The 15,010-nt window shown below is 44.8% G+C and overlaps 1 protein-coding gene across 2 annotated transcripts in view; it reads right to left on the bottom strand.

The window, feature by feature from the left end:
* Positions 1-2,111: 2,111 nt before the first annotated feature.
* CRISPLD2 (cysteine rich secretory protein LCCL domain containing 2) overlaps positions 2,112-15,010 on the bottom strand; it is a 115,096-nt gene continuing 102,197 nt past the window's right edge. For both annotated transcript variants that reach the window (XM_077453031.1, XM_077453042.1), the window contains 3 exons: positions 13,746-13,821; positions 7,732-7,865; positions 2,112-6,934 (listed from right to left, as the gene is read on the bottom strand). In XM_077453031.1, the coding sequence (XP_077309157.1) occupies positions 6,880-6,934; positions 7,732-7,865; positions 13,746-13,821 (265 nt within the window). In that variant the 3' untranslated portion in view covers positions 2,112-6,879. The remainder of the gene's footprint in view (positions 6,935-7,731; positions 7,866-13,745; positions 13,822-15,010) is intronic.

Here is a 15,010-nt window from a genome sequence, read left to right as displayed (position 1 = left end):
GTCCCCTGATTATTAGTGTACATGTCCCTTTCAGAGAAGCCAGTAATCGGCTCTTTTCTTCGATCCTCATGCTGCCAGCATAAGGAAAGGAGTGCCGATAACCGGCTTCTATTTACATCCATGATCAGCTGTGATTGGACACAGTCAATCACATGGTAAAGAGCCGCTGATTGGCTCTTTTCCTCCGGACACTGTGATCACAGAGCGCCGCGTGCCCCATGCAGCGGGCGCGATCACGGGAAGCTATCATATGACGGCCTCCCAGAACTAGCCATCCGCACTGTAGCCGTCATCCAGCTATGGCGTGGTCGGCAAGCAGTTAAAGAGTATGTAAACTCTAAAACTGGCCATACACTGTACAATTTGATTGTCCAATATCATTTATCTTTACCAAAACTATATAATAACAATCTAACCAGGCAGGCCCTCATACTACATACTTGAAGGTAGATCTAAATGAGAGTGTATAATCAGATTGTATAGTGTATGGTTAGCCTAACAATAATTTTCTCTTATTTGCTCCCTTTTAGTCTATAAAAAATATTTATGTATTCTTTACTTCGGTATTTATATAGGGCCAACAATTTATGGGCCGACTGCCAGAACCATAACAACCAATGAATGAATGACGCTCGTCCAGGGCATGTGACATGCGGGGCCGCCCTCGGCATTCAGGAGAAAACGGAAGTCCGCCTCTTCCAGACCTCATCCCACCATCTATCTTGCTGCTGGAGCCAAAAGCTAGGGCTCTGATGTGAAGAGAGGACTGTGTGATTGGGGGGCTCTGATGTAATGTAAGGACTCAGTTGGTAATGGGGTTACTCTGATGTGATGGAGGGACTCTGTCATGCAGGAACTCTGATGAGATCTGAGGGGTTCTCATTTACTGGGGGCCTCTGACATGATGGGGGGGCTTCTGATGTGATGGGGGGCCTCTGACATGATAGGGGGCTTTGACACGAAGGAGGACCCCTAATGTGAATTGGGGACTCTGACATGAAGGGGGACCTCTGATTTGAAGGGAGACTTTGACATTAGAGGGGGATTTGATGTGATGGGAGGACTTATGATGTGAAAGGGGGGTTCTGATGTAATGAGGGACCTTTAATGTAATGCGGGCATCTGACATGGAGGGGGGGCTGTGATGTGATCGGAGGGCCTCTGATATGAAGGGGGATCTTTCATGTGAAGGGAGGCTTCTGATGTGATGGGGGCCTCTGATATGAAGGAGAACTATGATGTGATGGAGGACCTCTGATGTGATAGGAGAACTCTGCAATGAGGGGAAGCTCAGATGAAATGGGGGGACCTCTGATGTGAATGAGGGCTCTGGGGAACAACTGATATGATGGAGGGGGTTCTGATGTAATGGGGGAGAGACTCTAATGTAATGAGGGACCTTTGACGTACTGGGGGCCTCTGACGTCAAGGGGGGACTGTGATGGGAGGGCCTCTTATATGAAGGGGGATCTTTGATGTGATGGGGGACCTCTGAATCAAAGAGGGACCTCTGAAGTGAAGAGGGGCTCTGATGTGATGGGAGGACCTCTGATGTGAAGGAAGACCTCTGATGTGATGGGAAGATCTCTGACGTGAAGGAAGACCTCTGATGTGATGGGAAGATCTCTGACGTGAAGGAAGACCTCTGACGTGAAGGAAGACCTCTGATGTGATGGGAAGATCTCTGACGTGAAGGAAGACCTCTGACGTGAAGGAAGACCTCTGACGTGATGGGAAGATCTCTGACGTGAAGGAAGACCTCTGATGTGAAGGAAGACCTCTGACATGATGGGAAGACCTTTGTAATGAAGGGGGACCCCTGAAGTGAAAAGGGGATCTGATGTGATGGGAGGACCTCTGATGTGAAGGAAGACTTCTGATGTGATGGGAGGACCTCTGACAGGAAGGGAGTACTCCAATGTGATGGGGGTTGGGGGACTCTTATGTTAAGGGAGGCAGAAGTTAAATTCATCAACATGGTCGTGTGCGTCATCCCAGGCTCGGGTCTCCCATTGATAATTATTTCATCTTTCTGCATTTTAGACCGGAGTGCCTCCATGACAGGTGACATTTTCCTTTAGATTCCACTTTAAGCACAAAAGAGACCCAAATACAAAGAGACTGAAAGACTTTTATTGACAGGAAGGGCACAGACATGTACAGATGGAGAATATACAACATATAACCAATGTGATCACCAGCATGAGGTAGGATTCCCAATAAAAAAGTAAAACACAAACATTTAAACATTTTACGTCATGGAGCCCAGTGATGGTGAGCAGATATTGAATACCCCGTATCCTGTTACCCCAACCTACAATAAAAGGCGAGCCTCCATCTGCTGGGGAACCAGCGTGTCTTGCTGGATGACAATGTGGCTTCCTGATGATCCACCCCCCCTCCCCCCCCAGGAAGATATCACTGTCTCCGTGTTGTAGGAGTCCAGCCTGTGTAAGCTTCAGTGTCATGTGGTGTCTGAGCTTACCCAGGTAGATGACATTACTGCCCTACCATGTGGCATAGAATGGGTCTGGCGATTGGCCACTTAAGCCCAGGCAGTGTCCCATTGAAAAAGCTGCATACTCCCCCATATCTGGATGCACCGCTCTATTAGAGCAAGTGTTAGTGCCACTAGAATAGAGAGGGGGGCATGGTAGCATTCATTAGTGTATACCTTTCTGGAGAGTTGGCCTATCATGATGCCCCGACCTGACAGCGTACCTTTAGTGCCCATTTACACCAGTCTGGTTTGCTGCGGTGTCTTAATGCATTAAAAAGGCGTCATGTTGTACCTCATTGTGCGTTGTGTTAGGACATCACATTCATTTGAACAGACTGCCCAATGCAACTCAATGGACCAAATATGGTGCACACTGCAACACAGGTCATGTTGGGTGTGTAAGGAAGGTTGGAGCCCGATAATGTGAATGGGCCCTTAAGGAGCCTGTTTTGGACTATAGCCCGTCTACTCCTACAACACCTATCTATGTAATGTCCTATAATGACCATTCTGGGTGATAATTGGCTAATGAGCGCTGATGACGTCTGCCGATGAGCCTGTGATCTTTCCAAGCATCAGCAACAAAAACAGTTGAGTATTGTCAGTGATACTTTTTTATTTGTAAACCCTTATATATACCCAGTGAAGTGATAGGTGATACAGAGAGATGAAACAAATCCTCCTAAATAAGTTATACCTGTTTATCTGCAGTTGTTTCTTCTCTACATCCATTTAAAGGCGGGGAGCGGAAGTAGGGGGCGGGTAGCTGAAGTTCCATAAGTGAGGAGTGCTCTGAGAGCTGATTGGAAGGAAGAGACACACCCCCCTTCACACAGCGCACAGGAACAGAGCTGAGGCTATGAATCAGCTGCGGGTCCCTCCCGTCACCATTTTTCTCTTGGTGTCAGAAAAACTTGTCAGAAGTGTCATGCTGATAACAGAGGAACAAGGCAGCAGACAGAAATGACACTTGAGAGACACGGTGCTCTGGATTGACACAAGTACACACTATAGAGGGATATGCTTTGTTCATATTTCATATCTGAGGTTTACAACCAAGCAAAACGTACTTTCGGGGTATACTTATTACTTAGAGCTTGAAGAAAGGGGGGGTACACCCTGGAAAGCTTGTCCCTAAAATTTGGATGTTGGTGGAAATTAAAAAAAATATCATGGACAGTATCCTATTGTTTTTGTCAAGTGCATAATATGGCTACAACCACCTCAAGCATGGGTGCAGAGTGCAGACCATTGGGATGTGTACTGGTTAATGAATGAAAATTAACAAGCGGCACCCGCTGCATCTCACAGAGATTTGGATGAGTTAAAGGCATCCAGCGAAACTGCTAAATACAGAGCCAAACGTGTATACATTGTTTATGTGCCAAAAGATCATTAATGCACAGACTCTCCTCGCCTTCCCTGCATTACAAAGGAAGAGAGCCAACACTTTTTCAGAAACTGCACTTCGGATGGTCTGGTGCCCCTGCCCCGCCTCCTTCCCACCATTTGGATTACTAGTCAACATCAGGTCAAAGCAACAGGTTTAGTTCCTTCCTCCCCGTCTACGGGACATGCTTGCTATTCCTTCACTACCCTGCCAATTTGTTCAGCACCAAAAAGCTAAAGGAAACACCCGGCATTTCCATACACTGCACTGATGATGGCCAACAAGCCTGGAACACGCTTCGTTATAGCCACGGGATTCTTAAAAGGCCAGTCTACCCGATATTTTGGTTGCTGACAATGGGAAACACCCATTAGCTGATAATACCTAACAAAAAATATCAAATAAAAAAACCATAACAGGATCTCCCACCTTAGTTGCAGGTTCTGCATTTCTCATAGAGTTACTAATCTGTGAAAGATCAGTTTTGGGTGGACTGACCCTTTAACAGATTGAAATGCAATGGTAGACATGTATTCGACGCTCCAGGTACCGATTGTGTATCTCCTGCAGACTCGCTGCTTTGAAGATTTGTGTGTCTATGTGTGTTTTCTTTTAAAGTGGATCTTTAGCCAACGCTTTTTTTTTATTTGATGGAATGGGAAAGGGTTGAAACGTCCAAGATTTTTTTCTGCTGTGTCCCTACTTGAGAGAATCACCCTCTCAATTACATGGATGCTGATTGTCCCGGATTTGGCAGGATAGTCCCTGTCATGGACGCTCTGTGCATGACGCTGCAACTGGCCACAGGTGCATGGGCTCATCGAGATGTGTTCCAGTTCACAGGCATCCAGCGGTGAATAGATGCGTGCCAATGCGCATGCGCAGAACGTGCGCACGCGCGCACAGTAACGCGGCTTTGGCGCTCACTGATCTTTAAAAGGGGCCTCTTCAGAATGCACTCTGTCTGTCTGATCTGCAGCTCATCCTGAAACTCGATCCTGAACCTGCATCTGCTCTAGCATTAACCCAGCTCTTCTGACTTTGCGGCTGTCTCCAATCCTGACCCCTTGGCTTGCCTGCTCTATGTACCTGTTTGCCCGATCTCCTGTTGTCGATCCTGCCTGAACTTTGACCATTCTCTGCCTGACGCTTCTGTCTGATTGATCCGCTGTTGTGACCTGGCTTGTCTGACCCTGCCCCTGCCTGCTGTCCTGCGCTTGTGTGCACTTGCCTACAGTTCTGCATCCGTGTGCATCTGCCTGCTGCTGCACCTGCCTACAGTCCTGCATCCATGTGCATCTGCCTGCTGCACCTGCCTACAGTCCTGCATCTGTGCGCATCTGCCTGCTGCACCTGCCTACAGTCCTGCATCTGTGCGCATCTGCCTGCTGCACCTGCCTACAGTCCTGCATCTGTGCGCATCTGCCTGCTGCACCTGCCTACAGTCCTGCATCTGTGCGCATCTGCCTGCTGCACCTGCCTACAGTCCTGCATCTGTGCGCATCTGCCTGCTGCACCTGCCTACAGTGCTGCATCTGTCCGCATCTGCCTGCTGCTTCTCATCATTCCTGTTTCCACAGCGGCCAAGACTGTTCCTGTCTCTGCCAAGCGGACATCATCTTCAGCCAAGCAAACCCTGCAGGCTCTTATACCCCACTGTGCTCTGAGGGTCACTGTTTCCACTCCAGTGATCCCGGAACCCGGGGTGCATGTGGGTGGTCCCCGCATATTTAGAGTGTGGGCAAGGCCAGTCCATGTAGTGGCCGAGATGGGCATTCCCTGTATACTTAGAGGTGGCATCTGTGCATAATCAACCTATAAAGTGGTTGAAACCCCCCAGTACCCTATAATGTTGGCAAGTAGGCAATTAGTCCTGGTGGCCATTGTCACAGAATGATGAAAACCCAAACATTGTTGCCAGAACAGGAAGGTAAGCAGAAATCTTCCCATTGGTGACAGATGGCCTAGAGAGGATGTCCCCTCTCTTTAGAGAGACTTTCTCTTACTTCCTGTTGTGTCTCCAGGACAGGAAGTCAAGGTGAATCTCCCCAATGGGACACAGGCAAAAAAAAAAAAAAGCTTTACTCTTTTCCAAAAATTGCTTTGGCTATAGATATACTTTAATCACTGGTCAATCAAAAGACTGTGGTAACTATTTACAGGTGTGGAAGAAAAAAGGGACTTTATGTACTGCTTAGAACTGCTACTATGTACACGCATTACATCAGTGGCGAGTAATGTCAGGGACCGGATCATGAAATAAAAATGGGGCACAAGAGTTAAAATCCTGACCACAATGTTTTTGTGAATAAAGACACCATCCATTTGCTAATGTTACATATTCAAGACTATATACAAAAAAATGGGGTGCAAATAATAACCCAGATATATATAAAAAAAAAAACAAAATAAAAAACCAGCGCTGCTGTTTATAAAAACATTAATCTTAATAATAATAAAAATAATAATAATATTAATACAAATAATACAAAAAAGTACAAAACTTAAAAGGCAATTATATACAGTACTGAGAAGCACCACAAAACAAACCTTAGAAGAAAAAAAAAAAAAAAAACACACAGCACTTCCCCCGAAGGTTTTCCCGTTTCTGGTGGGGAAATCTGGGACCCGGCATCCGTTGAAGCAATGCGATATTGCCAAAACATAGTTAAGACCTAAAATGCCAAATTTGCCTGGCACATTTCTTTCCTTCGGCCCCCGCAGACAGTGTCGGTTCTTTGGCATGGTATCAGGGACTGACATCCACTGCTTAGCGTCTTGGAATTCTGAGAATTCCTGCTGCTTGCAGGCGCTGCGGTGGCGTGTGCTGGTTTTTCCGGTGTGGAATGCGGCGTTATTTTTTTTTTTTCCGGGGTTGGTGTTCAGAGGCGGAGGGGGAGATGGTGGTTTGACCCAATTCTGCAGAGCAGACAGAGGAAGGTGTTTTTGGTCTTCTCAAAGTTCATGTAGACATTCCACGGTTTTCGGGTTACTGTTTCACGGCGAAGATACGGAAAGCTTTGCCCTCTTTCCGATTCCTGATGCTGAAATCCAAAGGAATGGTTTGTTATTATTAGAACACATTGTGCACTCAGCATCTAAGGCCTCGGTTTAGTCATTTCCCTATTAAAGGTAACCTCATACCCTGTTCAGCTTCTCAAGAGCCCCAAAGCCTAAGGGAATCTAATATGCAAATAGCGACTTCAGATATGCATGGTCCCGCCGCTCTTGCACATTGCTATTGGGGTTGTCCATCATAGTATAGCATGGGACATGGACTTCCATGGTTCATTGTTCAACTCCAGCCAGAACCTTTTATTTGGAGCTGAAAAGATTTAGTGCCATCAGTGACCCCCCATTGGGGGGGGGGGGGGAGAGTACCCTCACCTTCTGTTAGGACAGACTTAGTATGTATGTAGAATCAGGCTACTGTATAGAATCAGCTTCCAGATTCTGATAAGCCCCCACCTGCAGACCCACAACAACCCCCGGACCAGGGTTGTGGGGAAGAGGCCCTTATCCTCATCAACATGTAGACAAGGTGCTTTGCCAGAGGAATCCATGGGGGGCATGTGACCTGGCATGGCTGTGGAGAGGGAACAGCGCATTCTTATACCCTCACCCCCACCCCCACCCCACCTTTTTCTGGTTAGCCAGACTGCATGCTTGGATATAGGTTTGATATGAATTTCAGAGGGGACCCAAAAAAAGTTGAGAGATAGGAGTCCTTTCTTCAGTTAGGTTATTGCCCTAAAGGTCCCTTTTAACATTCAGCAACTAACAAACCCCCCTCCCCCCATTCCCCAAAAAAAAGCATTATCAGGGTTTAATCATATTCTACCTTTCTGAATGAATCCCATTTTTATTGGTGCCAAAATAATGGTTCTTCTTATCCATAGGCATGACATCCACGTACCCGCCACCCTCGTCCTTTATGACTCCGGCATGGACCGCTGTCCTGCAGATGCTGGAGGTCTGGAAAACAAGGAACATCAACCAAACTTCATTATAACCATAACATACCATCAAAAAAACAGTTAAAAATAAGTGAGCCCAGAGACCCAACGTCTCCCCTGGAACGATGAGCAGTGTTAATTTTAGCAGCAAGTTTCGATTTAGTTTTAGTCTTATGCCACGTACACACGACCGGACTTTCGGCAGAATGGGTCAGACAGAATCATTCCGTCGTACATTCCGATCGTGTGTGGGATAATCCGATCGTTTTTCTTTTAAAAATTGCGACGGACCTAGAAATAAAACATGTTTCAAATCTGTCTGACAGACTCAATTCCTATAGGGAAAACCGTTCGTCTGTATGCTGGTCCGACGGACTAAATACGACGTAAGGGCAGTTATTGGCTACTGGCTATTGAACTTCCTTTTCTAGTCCTGTTGTACGTCATCACGTTCAAAACTTCAGTCCGTTCGTGTGTGGGCAAGTCTGTTCGTTCGAAAGTCCAACGTAACTCCGTCAAAAGTCTGTCGGGAAGCCCGTCGGTCCTTTTCTGCCGGAAAGTCCAGTCATGTGTACGTGGCATAAGTCTTAGGACTAAAATGGCATTTTAGTTTTAGTCCCATTTTAGTCTTCTGCAATTGTTTTAGTTTTAGTTGTATTTAGTCAACTAAATCTCCAGTACATTTTAATCAACTAAAGCTAATTTTAGTCATCTGAAATCGAATGGGTGTAATTAAATTGTAATCATTAGTTGGCATTTCTCTACAATTTCCAAACTCATTATATACTGCTGGAGTGAAAAATCTCATCTGTTATATTGAGGTATGAACATGCACTAAAGGCCAGTGTTAATATTGAAGTCAAATTTCAATTCAGTTTTACTTTTCGACGGAACAAATCCGTCGGACAATTCGATCGTGTGTGGGCTTCATCTGACCTTTTCTGTCAAAAAATACGACGGACTTTAGAAATAGAACATGTGTCAAATCTTTCCCCCGGAACCAGTTCCTATCGAGAAAACCGCTAGTCTGTATGCTATTCCGACGGACCAACGACGAAGCAAGGGCAGCTATTGGCTACTGGCTATTGAACTTCCTTTTTCTAGTCCCGTTGTACGTCATCACGTTAAATGATCGGACTTTGGTGTGATCGTGTGTAGGCACGACCGTTTCAGTGTAACTCAGTTGAAAAGTCCCTCAAAAAGTCCGTCAGAGTTCATTCCGACGGAAATTCTGGTCACGTGTACGCGGCATTAGTCTTTTGACTAAAATGCCATTTTAATTTTAGTCGTATTTTAGTCATCTCAATTGTTTTATTTTAGTTGAATAAAATAGTATTCATTTAGTCGACTAAAATGTTTTAGTCATTTTAGTCAATGAAATTAACACTGATGATGAGCAGTCCTGACCACAGCAACAGAGGTAGTGGCTAGGGGTGTATGCTTTGCAGCCGTGATGCTATGCTTCGCAGCCATGGCAGAAATTACAGAGTGCAAAGCACATGTGAACAAGTCTATAATTTTTTTAAATAATTTTTTTTTTTTAATCTTTTTTTTATTTTATTTTTATTTATTTAGTTTTTACATATTTAACTTCACCTTTAGGGGGCTTTGGTGAAACATCAGGGGTCTAAACAGACCCCTGATGTCTTACGATTAAGACTGAGAAAGGGACTGAGGACAGGATAGGGGTGCAGATGCTAGAACTGATTCCCCTGCAGCACAGCCGGGGGAGGGAAAAGAGAAGAAGCTGGTAGCATTGCCAGGGGGAGGAACAAGATGATCGGTATTTATGATAAGGCAGTACAGCCGGTCCTCCTGCTCGGCAGGTGCTGGAGCCTTCCCTTTAAATGAATAGGACATAGGCCCATTACAGGAGGGCAGGCTGTACTGCCTTATCATTGGCCCTGGCGCACAGGGTGATTAGGGTGTGCCCAGGCACATCCGGTACACCCCCTGGCACATGCCTCTGGTCTATCTACTTGATGTTCACACCGCAATCTCTCTAACACAGTGGACTCTCCCTCGGCAAGTAGCCCATCAGGCCACTGTGTGTAGAATCTGATGCTCAGTCACAATTTTTCTGTAAACTCTTAAGCCATCCCATGCCTTTTCTGACCACGTCCACCAGTCACCAGTATATGCAGCACCAGGTCTATTAGTAAAGCACACCACAAACCCAATCAAATAGTTCCCTTTACATCCTATAGAACTCCTCACATCAGTGCGCTGTGGGTGCAGTGCATTTTCGAAAAGTCCTCCAAGCTGCATTTTTGGTGCCCCGTTTCAAAAAACCATCAAAATGCACTTGCCATTGATTTCTATAGGAAATACACTAAATGCAAAATGCATACTGCGTTTTTAAGTGCATTAATGCTAAAGAGCTCCTTCAACTTCTTTATGGCCAATGCAACCCAATTACCATTTGTGCACAGATTTGTACCATCTATTTACTCCCTGCGTATCTCTTGGCAGGCTTTGCCCTGTAAGCTGGCAGGGCACTTTGTACCCATACAAGGGCAGAGCCAGCAATGCCAGCTGTATTAGGTAGACTGGATGTAAGAATCGTATTTTAAGTCTGATGACTGTGTCTTCGGAACGCCAAGTGCTGGGAAGGAATGCAGAGTGACTTTTTTTCAAGGTTCACAAGCGATGCCTACTGGGGGTCATGGAAAAAAGTGACCTGGGCACATTTCTTTTTTGGATGAGATAGATTCCATTCAATAAATAAAACCTGTTTTTAATCTACTAAGATTAAATGAAGGGCACAGGCTCACAGGATCACAGCAAGCAATTTAGTTTCCCATCGGTAATGATTACTATGGAAACCTTGTAACTTCAAATTCTCAGTAATGCTTATATTATAATTATCATATTCTTACAGAATAGTGTGAATCAGGAAATGCATTATGGCCACTAGATAGCTCTGATGATCATAGTAAATAAGTATTTTTTTCCTGTAATCGTCAGCTCCATCTAGAGGCCAAATGTGGTATTTTTCAGATTTAATCCATTTTGTTAACATTTGATCTGTTGAGAAAAATAGCCTAAAAGCATTTGATTATGTCCTCATTCACACAGAACAAATGTTTATGCAGTTTCACACGAGGAATAGTGGTGCAAATGTTTTATAAAAATACTTTTATCTGCAGCACAGAAGGGTTTTCACCTCAATGCATTCTATAAAGAATATAAAGTGGTTCTAAAGTCTCAAGGTCTTTTACCTTAATGCATTCTATGCATTAAGGTAAAAAACCTTCTCTGCTGCTGGAACCCCCCCAACAGCCCCCCGCCCCCCATTATTCTTATCTGAGCCCGATCCCATCCAGCAATGTGCATGAGCGCAGTGACTCCAGCCGCTGTCTCTCTCCTTATTGAACAGATTGATAGCAGCAGGAGCCATTAGCTCCCGCTGTTGTCAATCAAATGCTGTGATGAGGGGGAGGGGGGGCCTAGTTGCCCAGTCTGTGTCATGACAGGAGTGAGCCCACATAGGTGCCCCCATGGAAATCATCTTTCCATGGGGGCACTCGCCAGCGGAGGACCCCAGAAAAGGAGGATCGGGGCTGCTCTGTGCAAAACCATTGCCGAGAGCAGATAAGTATACCAATGTTGTTATTTTCATAAAAAAATTAAGGTTTAATGTTCTTTAAAGATCAAAATAAACCCCAGGTGGGTAAAGTTCCTATTTAACTGGTAAACAAAATGACTCACCCAGCAAGGTTTAACAAGGTCAGAATCCTATCAAAGATTTCCTAAGAGTTGCTCCATCCTTTAATGGGACTGTCATGTGCTCAAAGCCAAAGCACATGTGGACAATGCAGACCATGTGTGCGATCCAGCGACATGGGCAGGAGGGGGGTAGTGGAGAACAGCTGGCAGTATTTATACACTGCTTACAAAACTTCAATATGCGCCTTTCTTAGAAGTCACTTGTTTTTTAGCCGAGTTGACATATTGTTTTCTGCTTGACATCAGCCAATCTCGCAGCAATCTGTGACCACCTGCAGCGATAACTTCCACGCCTAACGATATATATATATATATATATATATATATATATAAAAGAGCATTTGTTCTCGCTGGTCTGTATACCTTGCTCCCTACTCTTCACCAATTGAAATATTTGATAGCTCATCATATTAACATGCTGTAAGCTTATCACGTAATTCAGTGGAGCTACCGGTAGTGAAGATGGACACATCAATGGTCTGAACACAATGGGATGGAGCCAAGTCTCCTTCTTGTTTTTCTTCTAGGACACCAAGAAATAGAGAGGAAGGCAAGAAGACCAAGGAGGAATTAGAACTTTACAGCTAATTCCTTGACCATTCAATCTACCATCATCCTCTGATTGGATGATCTGAAAGTTACCAGATCCTGCTGTTTTCGGCTGGCTCTGAATATAGATTTCCTGCAGTAGTTTGTCTCTCTGCCCCTCCCAAAATAGTGAGATTTCCCGGCAGTAGTTTGTGTCTCTGCCCCTCCCACAATGGTGAGATTTCCCTGCAGTAGTTTGTGTCTCTGCCCCTCCCACAATGGTGGATTTCCCTGCAGTAGTTTGTGTCTCTGCCCCTCCCACAATGGTGAGCTATCCCTGCAGTGGTTTGTGTCTCTGCCCCTCCCACAATGGCGGATTTCCCTGCAGTAGTTTGTGTCTCTGCCCCTCCCACAATGGTGAGCTATCCCTGCAGTGGTTTGTGTCTCTGCCCCTCCCACAATGGTGAGATTTCCCGGCAGTAGTTTGTGTCCCTGCCCCTCCCACAATCGTGAGATTTCCCTGCAGTAGTTTGTGTCTCTGCCCCTCCCACAATCGTGAGATTTCCCTGCAATAGTTTGTCTCTCTTCTAGCGGGGTTCCACCCTAAAGTTGAACTTCCGCTGATCGGAACCCTCCCCCCCTCCGATGTCACAATTGGCACCTTTCAGGGGGGAGGGGGGTGCAGATACCTGTCAAAGACAGGTATTTACACCCTCTTCCGGGCATAGACTCCCACAGGAGTCTATGCCTCTTCCTGTCCCTGCACGCTGTCTGCTGGGACACACACGGGTCCCAGAGACAGCGCGGACAATTCCTATTGCGCTGCGCGACTCGCGCATGCGCAGTAGGGAACCGAGAAGTGAAGCCGCAGCGCTTCACTTCCCGATTCCCTCACCTAGAATAGTGACGGCAGCAGCCGAGAGCCGAGCGATCGATCGGCCTCGGCATCGCTGGACCCTGGGACAGGTGAGTGTCCATTTATTAATAGTTAATAAATATTTTTTTTTATTAATATTTTTTTCCACAGTGCAATCCCGCTTTCTCCTCCCACAAAGGTGAAATTTCCATTACAGAGGGAGATTGGGAGTTGCTAATTTGCATTAAACAGTCCTGCATTAAAAATACCAATATTGCTTTATTTATAGTAATTTCCCTGCATACCAGGTGAATTTTCAGATCAGCCTGGAGGTGCCTTTACTGGTTGTTTAAATAATAGACAAAAACAGAAATGACTGTCATGAATTACATCCAGCTAAGATAGCTGGATGGGCTCCTGAAGTGCTCAGTGGTCAGACCTGAGAGTCCAAGATTTAAAAAAACTGTAGTTTCAGAAAAAAGAAGTCTCAATAATCAAGGTAAAGGAGAAATCTAAGACAGAGGACAGACTAACAGAAACCAGAACTGGCAGGACAGAAAAAAAAAAACAGAAGGTAATATCGGTATAGAGCCAACATAATAATGGCCTGGAGCTAATCTTCTTTAAGTAATAGCTAACAATTCTTCATTTTTGGCCATGCTCATCCTGGATATAAAATGAGGAAACGGTCTCAGTGTGAAGTTGGCACCAGCCCTTTATAATAACTTTCAACATACACACAGCTACCCCATAAAAGCAAAGAGCAGTAAAACAAATCCCACTTACATCTGCATAAATGTTGGAGCCAATGACTGGTGCCCAGTGGGAAGGCTCGTCCTTACAGTGACTTGGGCAGTAAAATCTGGAAGACAATAAGGCAGGTTACTGCAAGTTCCCACTTGTGCCAGAATGGCATGAAAAAAAAACTATTTTCCAATATATATTCTGGCTCCAAAAACTTGAAGATTTATTAATGTTCTTTACGTGCCATTACATCAGGAGTATCGAGTGCCAAGTCCTTAATTCTCTGATGCTCTGTAAGATGATGGTTGAGAACGGTTGAAGGTTAATTCCATCTAAAACTGTTGTAGAGTTGGTGGGTTGGATAGTTTCTCGTATCTTTTAGAGACTCCATATTTCAGCTCTACCCAACCACACAGTCGTAATAAGGGGGCCTCAAACTCAACGCTAGATGGATCTAAGCCAACATTTCAGTATAGATGCCAGGGCTCTTGTAATTTAATTTTAGCGGTAGTAGTTGGCATACTGTCACTTTTAGAACCCTACATTTCTTTGAAATTACTGGGGCTAATATCAGTGTGATGCTATTGTTTTTGCTGCAGTGATATTGTCAAAGGAAGGATTACGGTGGACTTTGAAGTCACCAATCTCATCATCTTGATATTTCCTACAGTTAATGTAAAATGACTGAGCCCAGACAATAAACCATATAGTCATGCTGCTGCCTATAGCAGGCTGGGCGCTGCTTCCCCATATTCTTAAAGGTCTTCATAATTTTGAGTTTTCACAAAGGTCAAAAATAAAACACCACAAGTGTGCAGAACTCATGGTACAGAAAAGTGGTGCCCAACTCATCTTGGGCCACATTATCAGCTCTCTATTATCATCTTATCTGAGGTTAGTATTATTACAACACAATGGAGAATGAAGGTCATTTGAGGAATCAGTGCATTAATATTCTAAGTGTTAGTGTTATTAGTTATGTTGTTACCTAACTAAAGGTTAGGTTGAGGTACAAGATTACTTGTATATGATTGGATAATCTGTATGACACGTTCAAATGACGGTACTTTCTGAAAGCCCCCTTTAAATATTCACACCAAAGAATAAAGATTAGATTTGCTCGGAGAGACTTTGTTGTTTTGTGTCATTGTCTCAATGGGCTAATCTTCCAGGCCTGTGTGGGTGATTGAACATCACACTTTGACAGACATGAAGGGGTTAATAAATCACCTCTAGACAATCTACATTCCCTTCAGTTATGTTAAGGTTTAGGGTTAGGGGCAAGAGTTGTGTTGATGCTTATGATT

Source organism: Lithobates pipiens, unplaced genomic scaffold (assembly GCF_037356315.1).
Source record: "Lithobates pipiens isolate NorthernLeopardFrog02 unplaced genomic scaffold, aLitPip1_a1.2 Scaffold_10, whole genome shotgun sequence".
Classification (NCBI taxonomy): Eukaryota; Metazoa; Chordata; class Amphibia; order Anura; family Ranidae; genus Lithobates; species Lithobates pipiens.
Note: the sequence above shows the minus strand (reverse complement) of the source record. Positions and strands in the feature narration are given on the sequence as shown.